At 47.5% G+C, this 14,104-nt stretch overlaps 1 protein-coding gene across 4 annotated transcripts in view; it reads right to left on the bottom strand.

Annotated features, from left to right (window-relative positions):
• Positions 1 to 2,256: 2,256 nt before the first annotated feature.
• Positions 2,257 to 14,104, bottom strand: part of Vav1 (vav 1 oncogene) — a 50,137-nt gene continuing 38,289 nt past the window's right edge. For 3 of the 4 annotated variants that reach the window (NM_011691.4, NM_001163816.1, NM_001163815.1), the window contains 3 exons: positions 12,751 to 12,865; positions 6,700 to 6,851; positions 2,257 to 3,842 (listed from right to left, as the gene is read on the bottom strand). In NM_011691.4, the coding sequence (NP_035821.3) occupies positions 3,789 to 3,842; positions 6,700 to 6,851; positions 12,751 to 12,865 (321 nt within the window). In that variant the 3' untranslated portion in view covers positions 2,257 to 3,788. The remainder of the gene's footprint in view (positions 3,843 to 6,699; positions 6,852 to 12,750; positions 12,866 to 14,104) is intronic. The other variant, XR_385313.3, reaches the window with a different exon arrangement.

Below are 14,104 nucleotides of genomic sequence, written 5' to 3'. Positions count from 1 at the left end.
ATTTCCTAAATGGTCATGTTATAAAAATACCTTCTAAATATTTATGTGTGCATCCACAATGCTGGCAAACCTCAGCCTGGGTCATAGAAGTCTCCTTCTACAGTAGACCGTGGTCCATGGAGAGATGCATTATTGTTCAAAGTGCTGAGAATACAAGATGGAGTGCTCACCCCTAGACAAGACAATTAATTCCACCACCACTGAGATTTGCTGAAGATCACAGAGGAGGAAGCCAGAAGAGCACAGTGAGACTCTGGCATGGCGAGGACACTCACGGACACTTGTGGTTACACGCACAAGACCAAGCACTGTTGGGAAGGAGTTCTCCAGGCCCCGCCCTCACCGAGGAGCTCTTGGCTGGGGCAGGAGGAACCATTCTTTGCTGAGGGTGTGGTCACTAGAAGTTGTCCCACACTTCAGCAGACGGCCATGAAGCCCTGCGCATGGGCAGCTGACTGCACTTTGGGAGTGGGGTTGTTTGTTGGCTTGCTTGAAGACATGGAGTTCAGATGGGAATGTGTTGTATGGGTGAAGTTGGAGGAAAGACATGGAAAGGAATACAAGTATACATGTATACTATCTATACATGACCACAACTCATTGTACACATAGATGGGATTCTTAGGAATAAAGAAGCATTTTTAAAACTGTTTTGTGTGGATGTGTTGCCAGTACGTCTGTCTATGCACAATGTATGTGTGGTTCCTGCAGAGGCTTGAAGGCGGCATCAAAGCCCCTGGAACTGAAGTTACACATGGCTGTGACTTGCCATGTGGCTGTGGGGAACTGAACCCAGGTCCTCTACAAGAGCAGCCAGGGCTCTTAACGGCTGACCCATCTCTCCAGCTCCAGAATAAAGATCTTTTTTAACTTTTAAGAGGAGCTCTGACATCCCTCTTTCCCAGCACCCAGAGAAGACACTGTCTGCAGTTCTCCAGCCCAAGCTGTCTGGCAGCTCACTGACAGTGTTCCAGACAAGAGAGAGACCCTGTCTCAAAAGAAACAATGACGACCCATGAGCAATGACACATGTGCAGGCATACTTACATTTACATGTGCACTGGCACACATATGAACACACGTGCATATATGCACAAGAAGAAAAGAAGATACAGATAATGTGGCACCTCTCTCTCTTCTGGAGATCCTGTGGAACATCCCAGGGAGACCTTATAGCCCCAAATCCTTATCTTGGGCTCTGACTGCAGATGGCACAGCCTAAGACACCAAAATTACGATGGTGGTGCTATGGACATGCTTGAGAATCATATGGGAATCCATTCTCTGGCGATGGGTAAGGGATTAACTTGATTAGGCTAACTGACTGTGAGTGGCCCCATCCCGTGGGCTGGGGTGCTGCTCTGAACACCAGCATTCACCTCTCCACTTTGTAACTGTGGATGCTGGGTGATCAGGCAGCTCACACGCCTGCCACCATGCCTTCCCTGCTGTGGTGGACTGGGATGGGGACCATGATAAATCTTTCTTCCTGAATTGCATTTCCCAGAGTATCTTATCCCACCAATGAGAAGAGCAGGTGCCACGAAAATGTGACACTTTGGAGAATGAAACAGAGTGCCTGGTTAGCTCTAGCTGTCAACACAGCTACTCTGAGAGAGTCTACACTGAGTAACTGACCAGATTAGACTGGCCTGTGGCCATGTCTGTGAGAGATCATCTTAACTGATGTTGCCTGATATGGATGGAACCATCCCTAAACAGGTGGTCCAGGGCTATATAACGAAACCAGCTGAGCAACTGATGGAAATAGATGCAGAGACCCACAGTCAAATATTAGGCAGGGCTTGGAGAACCCTGTGGAAGAGGGGGATGAAGAATTGAAGGAGCCAAAGGAGTGAAGGGTACTCACAACAAAACCCACAGGATCAACAAACTTGTGCCCAAAGAATCTCACGGAGACCGAACTGCCAACCAGGAGCATGCATTGGGATGAGCCTAGGCCCTCTCTATATATGCCACAGTTGTGTAACTGGGTCTTCGTGTGGAAGTCCCAAAGCAGGAGACAGGGCTGTCTCTGACCCTGTTGCCTGCCTCTGGGACCCTTTCCTCCTACTGGGTTGCTTCATCCAGCCTCAACAGGAGAGGAGGTGCCTCATCTTACAGCAACTGCCACCACAGGAGGCCTCCCCTTTTCAGAGGAGGAAAGCAAGGGGGAGGGGTGGGGGAGGGGGAAGGGGAGGGGCGGGGGAGGGGCGGGGGAGCTTGGAAGAGAAGAAGGATGGGAAGCTGCCATCTGGCTATAAAGTAAGTAAAAACTTTATTACTGAAAAAGAAGAAAGGATGGTAGCTGGGCATAAAGCCAATAATGAGCCAGTAAGAGCATCCCCCGCCCCCTGGCCCCTGCTTCAGCTCCTGATTCAGCTCCTGCCCTGACTTCCATCAGTGACAAACTGTGGACACTGGAAGTGTAGCCAAAACATACATCTTTTCCTCCGCGGGGAGCATTAGGTCAAGTCGTTTGCCACAGCAACAAAAATCAAAGTAGGACACAGGTCACAGATAACTACACCAGGGCAACAGGCAAAATGAGCCTGGGTAAACCAGAGTGCGTGCGGTTGTTCTACCTGGCGGGCCAAGAAGGGTTCTGATGTGAGCAATGTCGTCTCCACAGGAAGCAAGGCAGCAAAGGAGAGCTGGCTATCTCCTCAGTACACCAGAGCCAAGGTTTATAGGATTTACCCTAGATTTTTGAAGAGCTTATTTTGAGAGGTTGGAGAGATGGCTCAGGGGTTAAGAGCACTGACTGCTCTTCCAGAGGTCCTGAGTTCGAATCCCAGCAACCACATGGTGTCTCACAATCATCTGTAATGGGATCTGATGCCCTCTTCTGGTGTGTGTGAAGACAGCGAGGGCGTACTCATATATATAATAAAGGGGGGGGGGGAAGAGAGAATATATTGAGGTTTTTTTCCCTTACTCAGCGGAAGGAGAGAACTCAAAACATTAACTTCTATTATAAGGAAGCTGAGGCAGGAGGATGACAAGTTGAAGTCCAGCTGCAATATGTTCAAGGTCAGTCTGGCCTATTTAGCAAGACCTTGTCTCGAAGATTTTAAAGGACTGGGAGTGTGGCACAGCAGTAGAGTCCCCTCCCCTCCCCCAACCCCACTACCAGAAGCCCACAATAAGGGCTGGGGCGTGGTCAGGGGGTGGAGCCCCACCCAGAATCCCCCCAGTGAGGAGTTAGGGAATGGTTGTGGTGGATCCCCTGCCTAGAATCTCCCAGTGAGGCGCTCAGCTGTAGTGTGTCTTCCTATCATGCTGAGGTCAAGAGGTCTTTCCTTGGCGTTGAGGACAAAAAGAAGGGAAGGGGAGGTATAGACTTGATTTCTGCAATCCAGACCCTGTAAAGACAGCACTCTCTTCTGCTGCGTAGAAATCCCAGGTCTCCTTCAACCTGTACTGTAAAAGTCAGAGAAGGGAGGCCTTGACACAAGGAGGGCATTGCTTGAGTGAACTTTGGTCAGTGCGTGCCCACCCTGTGGCTCCCCTTACAGTCAGTCTGGAACACGCCAGTTCCTGCTCTCCTCACTTTATTAGAATCAGTTGCCTCAAGCCCCACCTTTCGTGGAGGACTGGAGAAAATCAGTGTGTTATAAATTACGCATCTCTGGGCTTTATCCTGGGAACCCTGCCAGCTGGCCACTAGCCATCTGCACGCCATCCAGATCCTCCGCTGGTGAGGACAGTTCATGGCCCCTCAACCCTGCTAGCATCCTGGGCTCAGCCTTCATCTGCCTCTCTCTGTGTCCTACAGGGCACCAGGCTCAGCAATATTCGGAATAGTCTTCCTCCACATAGTTAGAAGGGAACCAGCCGATCTGCAGAGAGAAGAGAAACCCATCAGAAAAGCCACTGTCATTTTCATGCCTCATCACAGCAGGTTGGACCCCTCTTGCCTTGGGGCTTTCACACTTACTGCTGACTTCTCCTCTGTACACACATGAGGATGGCCCTCCGACTCCTAAAAGTCTATGCTCATGTGTCACCTCGTCAGTGAAGCCTTCCAGTCACCCTGCTTATCGTAGTAAGCACCACACACTCCACACACTCTCTCTCTCAACTGTTCTCCGTAGAACTTTACCATCATTTGAATGATCACATATTCTGCCTATTTACAGGATTGATTGCTAAACCAATTTCCCTCCCCCAACACAACACAAGGTCTACAAGGGCAGGACGTTTTGACTCCCTCTCACCAGACTCCCAAGAGCCTAGAATAGACCCCAGTGCTCAGTGAACACTTTATTAATATCTCTTGGGATGCTGAGTGGACAGAAGGATGGATGAGTGAAAGGTAGATAGGTAGATAGATAAATGGATAGGTAGATACATGTATGGATAGATACATAGATGATAGATATATACATACATGCATAAACAGATGATAGCTAGATAGATAGATAGATAGATAGATAGACAGATAGATAAATAGATAATACAGATACATAGAGATACATAGATATATGGATAAATACATAAATAGACACAAAGATGATACATACATACATAAACAGATAGATGATATATGAGAGATACATAAATATAGATGTATAGATAAATACATAAATAGATACATAGATATATGGATAAGTATATAGGTAGATGATACATACATAGACAGCCAGGCTGATACATACATACATACATACATACATACATACATACATACATACTTGAGCAGATGGGTGGTTGGATGGTGCATAGATAGATGAGTAGGTGGATGAAGAGATAGAAAATGGATAGATGGGTAGATGGATGAATGGAAGGGTGGATGGATGGGCAAATGTATGAATGGATGGATGAAAGAGTAGATGAATGGATAAATGAATGGACGGATAATGGTGAGTGGATACATAGAAGAATAATGAGTGATGGGTGGTGTTAGATGGATAAGTAGATAGATGATATTAGTAAACAGATGGATGGTGGGTAGATGAGAGTTTGATGAATACATGGATGGATGGAAAGATGGGTGGGTGGAGAGACAGACACATAAAAATGATGGCCATTCAGGGAGACGGGTGACCAGCAAATAGATGCTTGGATAGACCCTGTCTGCCCCAGACTTTCTTAAAAACTCTGAATGACTCTTTCAACCCCTAGATGTCTACCACCACTCACTAAATGTGACAGCACATGTGTTTAACAAGTTTATAAGCATTTCTCCAAATCATGGGAGCTTTGTGAAGTGTTTCCCCCGACAGAATAAAAGCTCTAACCAGTGTCCTTATCTTCACTCAACAAATATCTGAGAAACCTTTCCAGCAAGGAAGAATGCTAGATGCTCGAATTCATCCGCTGCTGAAAGGTCTCCATCTACAGTACAACGTAGGAACTCAGCCAAAGCAAGCTGGCCTGAAGTGTCTTCTTTTTCCTGAAGCCAGGACCAGAGCAGGCAAAGAGCAGTGTGGTTCACCCCAAGTCTGCCTCTTCACACATTCCATAGTTACTGAACACCTACTGTGTGCCACAGCCTGTGACAAAGCAGTGAGCCACCCAGACACAATCCGTCCATTTCATCTCCCGAATCTGTCAGTCACTCTCTCACCTTTACACTGGGGAATTTGTCTTTTGTGTGTTCTTACTGCCCTGTCTAATTAACTTGACACAAGCATGAGTTCTGTGAAAGGCAGAGCCTCAATTGAGAAAATGCCTCCACAAGATCTGACTGTAATGCATTTTCTTATTTAGTGATTGATGGGGGAGGCCCCAGTCTACTGTGGGTGGTGCCATCCCTGGGCTGGTGATCCTGGCTTCTATTTTTTTAAAAAGCAGGCTGAGCAGGCCATGGGGTGCAAGTCAGTAAGCAGCACCCTCCATGGCCTCTGCATCAGCTCCTGCCTCCAGGTTCCTGCCCTCTCTAATTTGCTATGAACTGTTATATGAAACTGTGAGTGAATAAAATCCTTTCCTCCTGTATTGGCTTTTGTCATGTGTTTCATCACAGCAATAGTGACCCTGACTAAGACACTTACTGACAGTCTGGTTTTGGGGGGAGGCTGGGTACAGGATCTCTTAGCAGCCTGGAACTCACCAATTAGATGAGGCTGGCTGTTCAGTGAGGCTGAGTTATCCATCTGTCTTAGTCTTTGCAGCACTGAGATGATAAATGAGTGAGTGGATGGATGGATGGATGGATGGATGGATGGATGGATGGATGGATGGATGGATAGATGGGATCTGAGTGATATATGAACTGATGTATGGGTGGGTTCTAGGGGATGGATGAACTAATGGATCAGGAGATTCTGGGATTTAAACTCAGTCTTCAAATCTGTAATGCAAGCACTTAATCAGCTGAGAACCAACCCAGCCCAGTGGCAGTCATTTCATCCTCATCTCTGGAAGGGTGCGCAAGAAGCTCCCTCGGGAGTCCTTTTTCCCATTGCCATCCTGACCACTCTCTAGTGTGACTGCCTGGTTAGAGTTCAGCACAAACTCACTAAACATTGCTTCACAGAGATAACAATTAGACAGTGCTCCCTTTGCACCCAGAAACATCTCCATCTCATAGGAGGTTCTCAATAGATTGATGTAGGTGGGGGAAATATGTTAAATCTCAGTGTCCTTTGCCTCTCTGACTAGGCACGACCTGCACAGGAGCCACAATCCATCTCACCACAGTCAGGACACTCGCTGCACGCCCTACCCAGATGGCCATCCCTCCAGCCTCACCCGGCCGTAGATCTCCCCACGCCACCAGCCTTGCTGTCCCTTCTTATTGAGGATCTTGATGATATCACCCTCCTTAAGGGACAGTTCCGACCTGTCCCGGGCACAGAAGTCGTAGCGGGCTTTGGCAGTGCCAAAATACTTGGTGCTTCCAGCTGTGAAGAGAAAATGAGATACCTAAGCATCTGAGATAAACATCCAGCCATCATCTGTAGACAGTGTAGAGAGGGGACATGTTCTCCGGATGGTACCATCTATTTGGGCTTTTGTGATAGTTAGCTTCGATTGTCAACTTGGCCCAACCTAGAATCATCCAGGAAGAGAGTCCCAGTAAGGGACTGTCTACAGTGTGTTGGTCTGTGGCTATGTCTACATGAATTGCCTTAATGAAGTGAATTGATGGGTATTTTCAGGCCACCATGAGTGGCATCATTCCCTAGGCAAGGGCTGGAGAAGGAGAGGAGCGGAGACTTAAACCAAATAAGAGTGGACAAAGTAAGCTGTGTGCAAATGAGAAGCACACATTCACTTCTCTCTGCTCACGATTGCTCATAGGATGTGACCAGCTGCACAGTAAGGGACAGGAACCTGGAACCAGGAAGTAAAATAAACCCTTTCTCCCCTATGGTGCTTTTTGTCATAGTTTATCACATCAATAGACATAAAACTAGAGCATGCACCGTACTAAGTGACCTCTAAGCTGAAGGGATACAGCTCTACTTCCAACACTGACCTCCCAGCCTGATGAGTACCCAAGTTTAGGAAATTTGAATTTTTTAAGTAGGGTTTCATGATGTAGTGTGATTTGACTTGTCATTCTCCTGCCTCAGGTTCCTCCTCAGTGCTGGGATTATGAACACACACCATCACACCTGGTAAAACCAGGTCTTCCATAATTTTAACAGCGTTTTGTGTACACTCAATTTCTCTACATCTGTGAGACCCTAACAGCATATTTAGGTCCAGATTCACGGAGAGACTATATTTTAAAAAGTCATTACAGGTGGCTAGAGGGTGATTCAGAGTGTCAAGTCCAGCGCCCACATGGAGACTGTCAACCACTTACAACTCCAATTCCAGGAAATTTAACATTCTCTTCTGTATTCTGTAAACACTGCTCTCAAGTGCACATAGCCATACACAGGCACACATGTATACACATAATTAAAATTAAAAATAAGTGCCAGGCGGTGGTGGAGCACGCCTTTGATCCCAGCACTTGAGGGGCAGAGGCAGGCGGATTTCTGAGTTCGAGGCCAGCCTGGTCTACAGAGTGAGTTCCAGGACAGCCAGGGCTACACAGAGAAACCCTGCCTCAAGAAAAAACAAAAACAATTTAAAAGATATCTCAATGTCAGTGGCACTGAGACAAGCGTTGTTAGGGAAAAGAGCAGTGGCTATAGCCGCCATTCTGTCTCTAGAGTTCCATCCAGATTTCACTGAGTTGCCCAGATGCAGTGTGGGAAGTGCAGAGACAACCCTGCACGGCTCCCCGGGGCAGCCACAGCAGGCAGCAAACAAGTGTAGAGAAGGAAGAGGGAGAGAAGCTAAGTGGTTTGAGCCCTCTGAAGAGAGGTGGGATTGGTGACACAAAAGCTGTTGTTGCTTTTGCTCCTTGGGGAACCACACTGTCACTCAATAGAGCCAATAAGAGACACAAGTACCAGTGGGGCTGTGCCTTTTCCTTTGAGAAAACCCACCACAGTGTTGTTGCTATGACTCTCAGAGCTGCATCCTAGGCTAGGAAGAAGAGCAGAACCTGCAGAGTGGAGACCACAGCTGACTGTCATATCCGGCTGTGTTGACTTCTCATCATTGGCCTATCTGCTGATCTCTCTACTTGCTTGTGATTCAACCATGAGACTGTGCAACTATATGTTGAATTAAGTTTTTGCTGTGCTGTGTTTAACTTTGGCCAGGGATATACTTCCTTTGGAATCTTTGGGTTGGACAAACATTTAACCATCATACATCGGTGAAGATGTCACCGATGGCTCTGGGGTCAGGGGTGGGAGTGGGGCACTATGATGAGCAAGAATGTGATAGAGAGATGGGAGAAGAAGAGACAGGAAATTATTTGTGCACTATGAAGAGGCAGACCCAGAGACATGAGGGTAATGAGAAACAAACAGATGTGGATAGCCTGTGCTCCACCTGAGGCCATGGTGAAGTTCCAGCCAGTGCTGCCACTGAGGGCCATGTCAGGATCTGTGTCAATGTCACAGCTGACATTACCACCAAGGGCCGTAAGGATGGCCTGAGCTGGGCTGCTACCTGGGGCCAGATAAGATATCCAAGGACTGAGCAAAGCTGGCCACACCCTCCCCTGCTAAAGCACTTGGGAGAGCTGGCCCTACCCTCAAATGCTAGAAAGTGGCACAGATGTCAAAGAGATGCCCCACCCACCCCCACCCTTGCCTCCTACAGCAGGGAGGTGAGCTGGCCCTGCATCCCCCACCCCTACTCACTGCCCACCCTTACCTACTCGCCTACCCATACCCACTACACGGTGGCAGAAGCCAGAGTCCTCGAAGCAGACCAATGATCATTTGAGAGCAAAGCTGTTTGGACAAGGTGTACTGCACAGCAGGCTGAGACACACTGCAGATTTCATGGCTAGGTGGGTTTTTTGTTTTCTTTCGTTTGTTTGTTTTCTTTGGGGGAAGGTTGCAGAGGCAGAGGACAGATGTGGAGAAGTGAGGAGATCCCTGTGTCTGGGGTGCATGATGTGAAATTCACAAATTCTACAGGCAAATGGATGGAACTAGAAAATATCATCCTCTGAATGGCCTTCCCTTCAGTCTCTGCTCCATACTTTGTCTCCTCGTTTCCTCTTAGGAGTATTTTGTTGATTCATCCCCTATACAGACATAAAACCCAAACACTATTGCAGATGCCAAGAAATGCTTGCTAACAAGAGCCTGATATAGCTGTCTCCTAAGAGGCTCTGTCAGAGCTTGACAAATACAGAGGTGGATGCGCGCAGCCAACCATTGGACTGAGCATGGAGTTCCCAATGGAGGAGTTAGAGGAAGGACTGAATGAGCTGAAGGGGTTTGCAATCCATAGAAAGAGCAACAATATCAACCACCCAGACACCCCAGAGCTCCCAGGGAGTAAACCACCAACCAAAGAGTACACATGGAGCGATTCATGGCTCCAGCTGCATATGTAGCAAAGGATGGCCTTGTCAGACATCAGTAGGAGTAGAGGCCCTTGGTCCTGTGAAGGCTCGATGTCCCAGTGTAGGGAAATGCTAGGGCAGGGAGGCATGAGTGGGGGAGGGGAGCACCCTCATAGAAGCAGAGTGAGGGAAGATGGGATAGGGGGTTTTCAGAGGGGAAACTGGGAAAGGGGATTACTGGCAAGGATGGATGTGCCAGAAGTGAGGTATTCCTGTGACAACCTGACCATGTTTTAGGGAGGACTGTGGAAGGACTTTGGAACTTTGGACTAGAAGATCTATTTGGTGTTAAGAGCATTGTGGGATGTTCTGTAGGAGCTTGGAAGATAATGTTGAGAACAATGCAGAAGATGGAGGCCTGGCTTGTGAAATTTCAGAGGGAAGATTACAGACTTTTATCAGGGCTGTTGCTATTTTGATTGTGAAGATTCTGTGGTTCTGGTTAGCTGGGGCTGAAGAATCAGCTGTGATTAGCAAGATACCAGAACTACTAAAGCAAAAACTTTGCATTACTGGCACTATTGATGCTGGTTAGCTGGAGCTAAGAAATTTTCAGTGATTAAAAGACCAGCATAATTGAGGTGAAATCCTCTGGAAAGTGTTTTCTGAGAGCACAGAAGCTGTGTTCCAGAGATAGCCAGTGTTGTACCTTGTGCAGCAGCAGGACTTGGTAATGTGTAAGAGTCACCCAAGTGGTACTGGTTTTGAAGGCATGAAGGGGTCATGCAGAGCAGCTGAGGCTCAGCACTGTGAGAGGCCACGGAAGGCCATTGGTGAAGGTCCAGCCTCAGTTGCAATTGATGGCCCAGGACTGAAGGGGTCATGCAAAGGAATTGAGGCTTGACACTATAAAGAGAGCCTATGAGAGGCTGTTGGTGAAGCCTAGTTACAGCAGAAGACAGCAGTCTTTTGGAGATGCCAGTACCATGAGATGACCACCAAGAACAGCAACAGCAGGGGAGTATAGGCAGCTGGAGCGTAGAAGACAAGGTGTGTGCTACAAAGGGCAGGGCTGGAGAAGTGACCCGAGCCCTTGGAGGAATCCAGAAGATCGTGAGTGGATCCCAGGCATTGGACAGTTGGAGTCTGATTTTGCTGATTGTGACTGTGTCCTGATATTTTTCTCTCTTGAAGGAAGAAAGTATCTTAGTGGAGCCCACAGTTAAGAGACTTATAATTGTAAAGAGACTTCAGATTTTAAAAGAGATTGGATATTTTTAAGGGATTGAAATTTTAATATGTAAGAATTTGCAAAGACTGTGGGACTTTTAAAGTTATTTAGATCTTGGGGATGAATAAGAAAGTTAGGGTTGAGCCTTAATAGTGATGTGTTTGTGTGTCAGGCTGACAAGGGGTCAATTGTACTGGCTGGTTTCGTGTGTCAACTTGACACAGGCTTGAGTTATCACAGAGAAAGGAGCTTCAGTTGGGGGAAGAATGTACCAGAGACCAGGGAGGTGAGAGACTCTCAGGATTCAAAGGGAAGGACCTTAGATGAAATGCCCGACAGTGGGGAGAGGGAACTTATAGAGCCCACCTCCAGTAGAAAGACAGGACATCAAGTGAAGGGATGGGGTTGCCATGCCACAGTCAAAAACTCTGACCCAGAACTGTTCCTATCTAAAACAACTGCGGGGACAAAAATAGAGAAGAGCCTGAGGAAAAGAAGGTCCAGTGACAGGTTCAAATTGGGATCCATCTCAAGGGGAGGCTCCAAGGCCTGACACTACTATTGATGCTATGGTGTGCTTACAGACAGGAGCCTAGCATGGCTGTCCTCCGAAAGGTCCAACGAGCAGCTGAGTCAGATGCAGATACTTACACTCAATCAATGGACAGAAGCTGGGGACCCCTGTGGTTGAATTAGGGAAAGGCTGGAAGAAGCTGAGGAAGAGGGCGACCCCATAGGAAGACCAGCAGTCTCAACTAACCAGGACCCCAGAGATCTCTTAGACACTGAGACACCAACCAGGCAGCATACACCAGTTGATATGAGGCCCCAGGCACATATCAGAGGACTGTCTGATCTGGCCTCAGTGAGAGAAGATGCACCTAACTCTTGAAAGACTTGAGTCCCTAGGGAGTGGGGAGGTCTGATGGGGTGGGGGTGGGAGTGGGGGAAATCCTCTTGGAGATGATGAACAGTCAGAGGGTGGACGAGGAGGGGAATAACGACTGGATTGTAAAAAAAAAATTAAATAATAATTATTGCTATATATACATATATAAAAATTATATACATATATATATATGTATAAAGTAAGGGCTCAGTAATTAAGAATGCTGGCTGAAGTCAAGCACTGGTGGTACACAGCACTCAGAAGGCAGACCCAGGTGACTTTCTAGGTTCAAGGACAGCCTTATCTATAGAGCAAGTTCCAGAACAGCCAAGACTACACAGAGAAACTCTGCCTCAAAAAAAAAAAAAATAGGAAGGGAGGGAGGGAGGGAGGGAGGGAGGGAGGGACGGAGGGAGGGAGGGAGGGAGGGACGGAGGGAAGGGGAAAATAAGGAATGCTTGCCACTCTTCCAGAAGGCCTGGGTTCAGTTCCCAGTACCCACTCTGAACAGCTCACAACCACCTATAACTCCAGCTCCAAGGACATAGTGCCCTTTTCTGGCCACTGCAGATACTGCACTGGTGTGGAACACACACAGATGTACACATACAGCACACATGTAAATAAATCTTTAGCAAATAAAAGGAGACATCCCCAACACCACACAATGCCACATAAATAAGTATTCAATAAAGAATCATTTAAAAAAATAAAAAAGGTACAGGCAGGCCAGCTGGCCCTGGAAGCCCTGGCTCTTCCTCCCACAAGAGAAGGCACTGTACAGCCCTCCAGCCTGCAGCATCCTCCTACCTGGTGGCTTGCTGATGGCTCTCCTCTCAGGTTCCTTATAAGGAAACTGCAAGGTGGTGTCCAACGACTTGAAGCAATCTTTGAGGGAATTCTGCTGATAAAACTCTACCAGTTCCTGGGAAAAATAACCACAGAATCGTCATGATCCCAAATGGCCAGCCCACGGTGCAGCAGAGCGCGAGCCCTCGTCTGCATTCCAAACAGCCCCTGTGATGGGAAACTCCTTCCTCTACTGGAACAGCAGGGACCACCTGTGGAAGGGACCCTGTGATGGGTAATGTTGACTTGCCTGAGAGACTAGCCTGTGGCCATGTCTACATTAAGTTAACTGAGAAGGGCAGAGCCCCCTGAGCGTGGATGGCTCCATCCCATTCATCCAGGCTGAATGAAAAGGAAGAGCAAGCTGAGCACCAGCCTCCGTTTCTCCCTGCTCTCTGACTATGAACACATGACCAGCCTCCTCATGCTCCTGTCCTCAGCCTATCATCTGGAAGAGCCTGTCCCTCTTTAAGCTGCTTTGTCAGTTGTTCTCTCACAGCAGTGAACAAAGTAGCCAACAGGCACCACAGGCTAAGGCCAGTTCTTACCAGACCTACCAAATAGGATCGCCAGATTCAAGGCCTCCCATCAATGTCCATGTCTTTATAGTTGATAACCTCTAAGCTCAGAGCAGTGTGCACAGAACATGCCACTAAGGTCTCCTAGGAACCCCAAGTGATGCGGATGTTCACAATTCTCCCATTTTATATTTGTTGTCTGTTTGCTTGTTGGTTGGTTTATTTGTTTGGAGAATGAATGTTGAGATTTTGTCTTTTACTGTTTATTGTAATGCTAAGTGCTGGCCTCCAAGATTTGGAGTCTGCAGTAGCATGAGAGACCCTGCCCCCAGTTAAATCTGATTGGTAAATAAAGATGTCAGCAGCTAATAGCTGGAGAGAAGAGACGTGGGCGGGCAGGGTTGTGGTTTCCTGGCTAGAGACCATGAGGAAGGAGCAGAAGAAGGAGAGCTGCCATGGAAAAGAATGAATGGGGAGGGGGAGGCAGCCGCCATGGGCTAAGGGCCAAGAGATCATGGCCCAGAGGGCTGCCCAACTGGGTTAAGAAAAACCAAGATGTAACATGGTAATAGTGAGTGATAATTTGGGGTTATCGATGGAAAAGTAGATTCTAGCGGCATGGAGCGTAGGCAGCTGGCCAGCTATTATGATGCCTAAGGCATATCTAAAAATATAAAAGCTGTATGTCTTTCATCCAGGAACATAAATGGTTTAAGATGGGAAGGAACTCCGCATCAGGATATACTAATAATTTTTTATTACAGATGGATGTCAAGGAATGCATGTGGCAGTCAGAG

The sequence above is a fragment of the Mus musculus genome, chromosome 17 (genome assembly GCF_000001635.26).
Source record: "Mus musculus strain C57BL/6J chromosome 17, GRCm38.p6 C57BL/6J".
Classification (NCBI taxonomy): Eukaryota; Metazoa; Chordata; class Mammalia; order Rodentia; family Muridae; genus Mus; species Mus musculus.
Note: the sequence above shows the minus strand (reverse complement) of the source record. Positions and strands in the feature narration are given on the sequence as shown.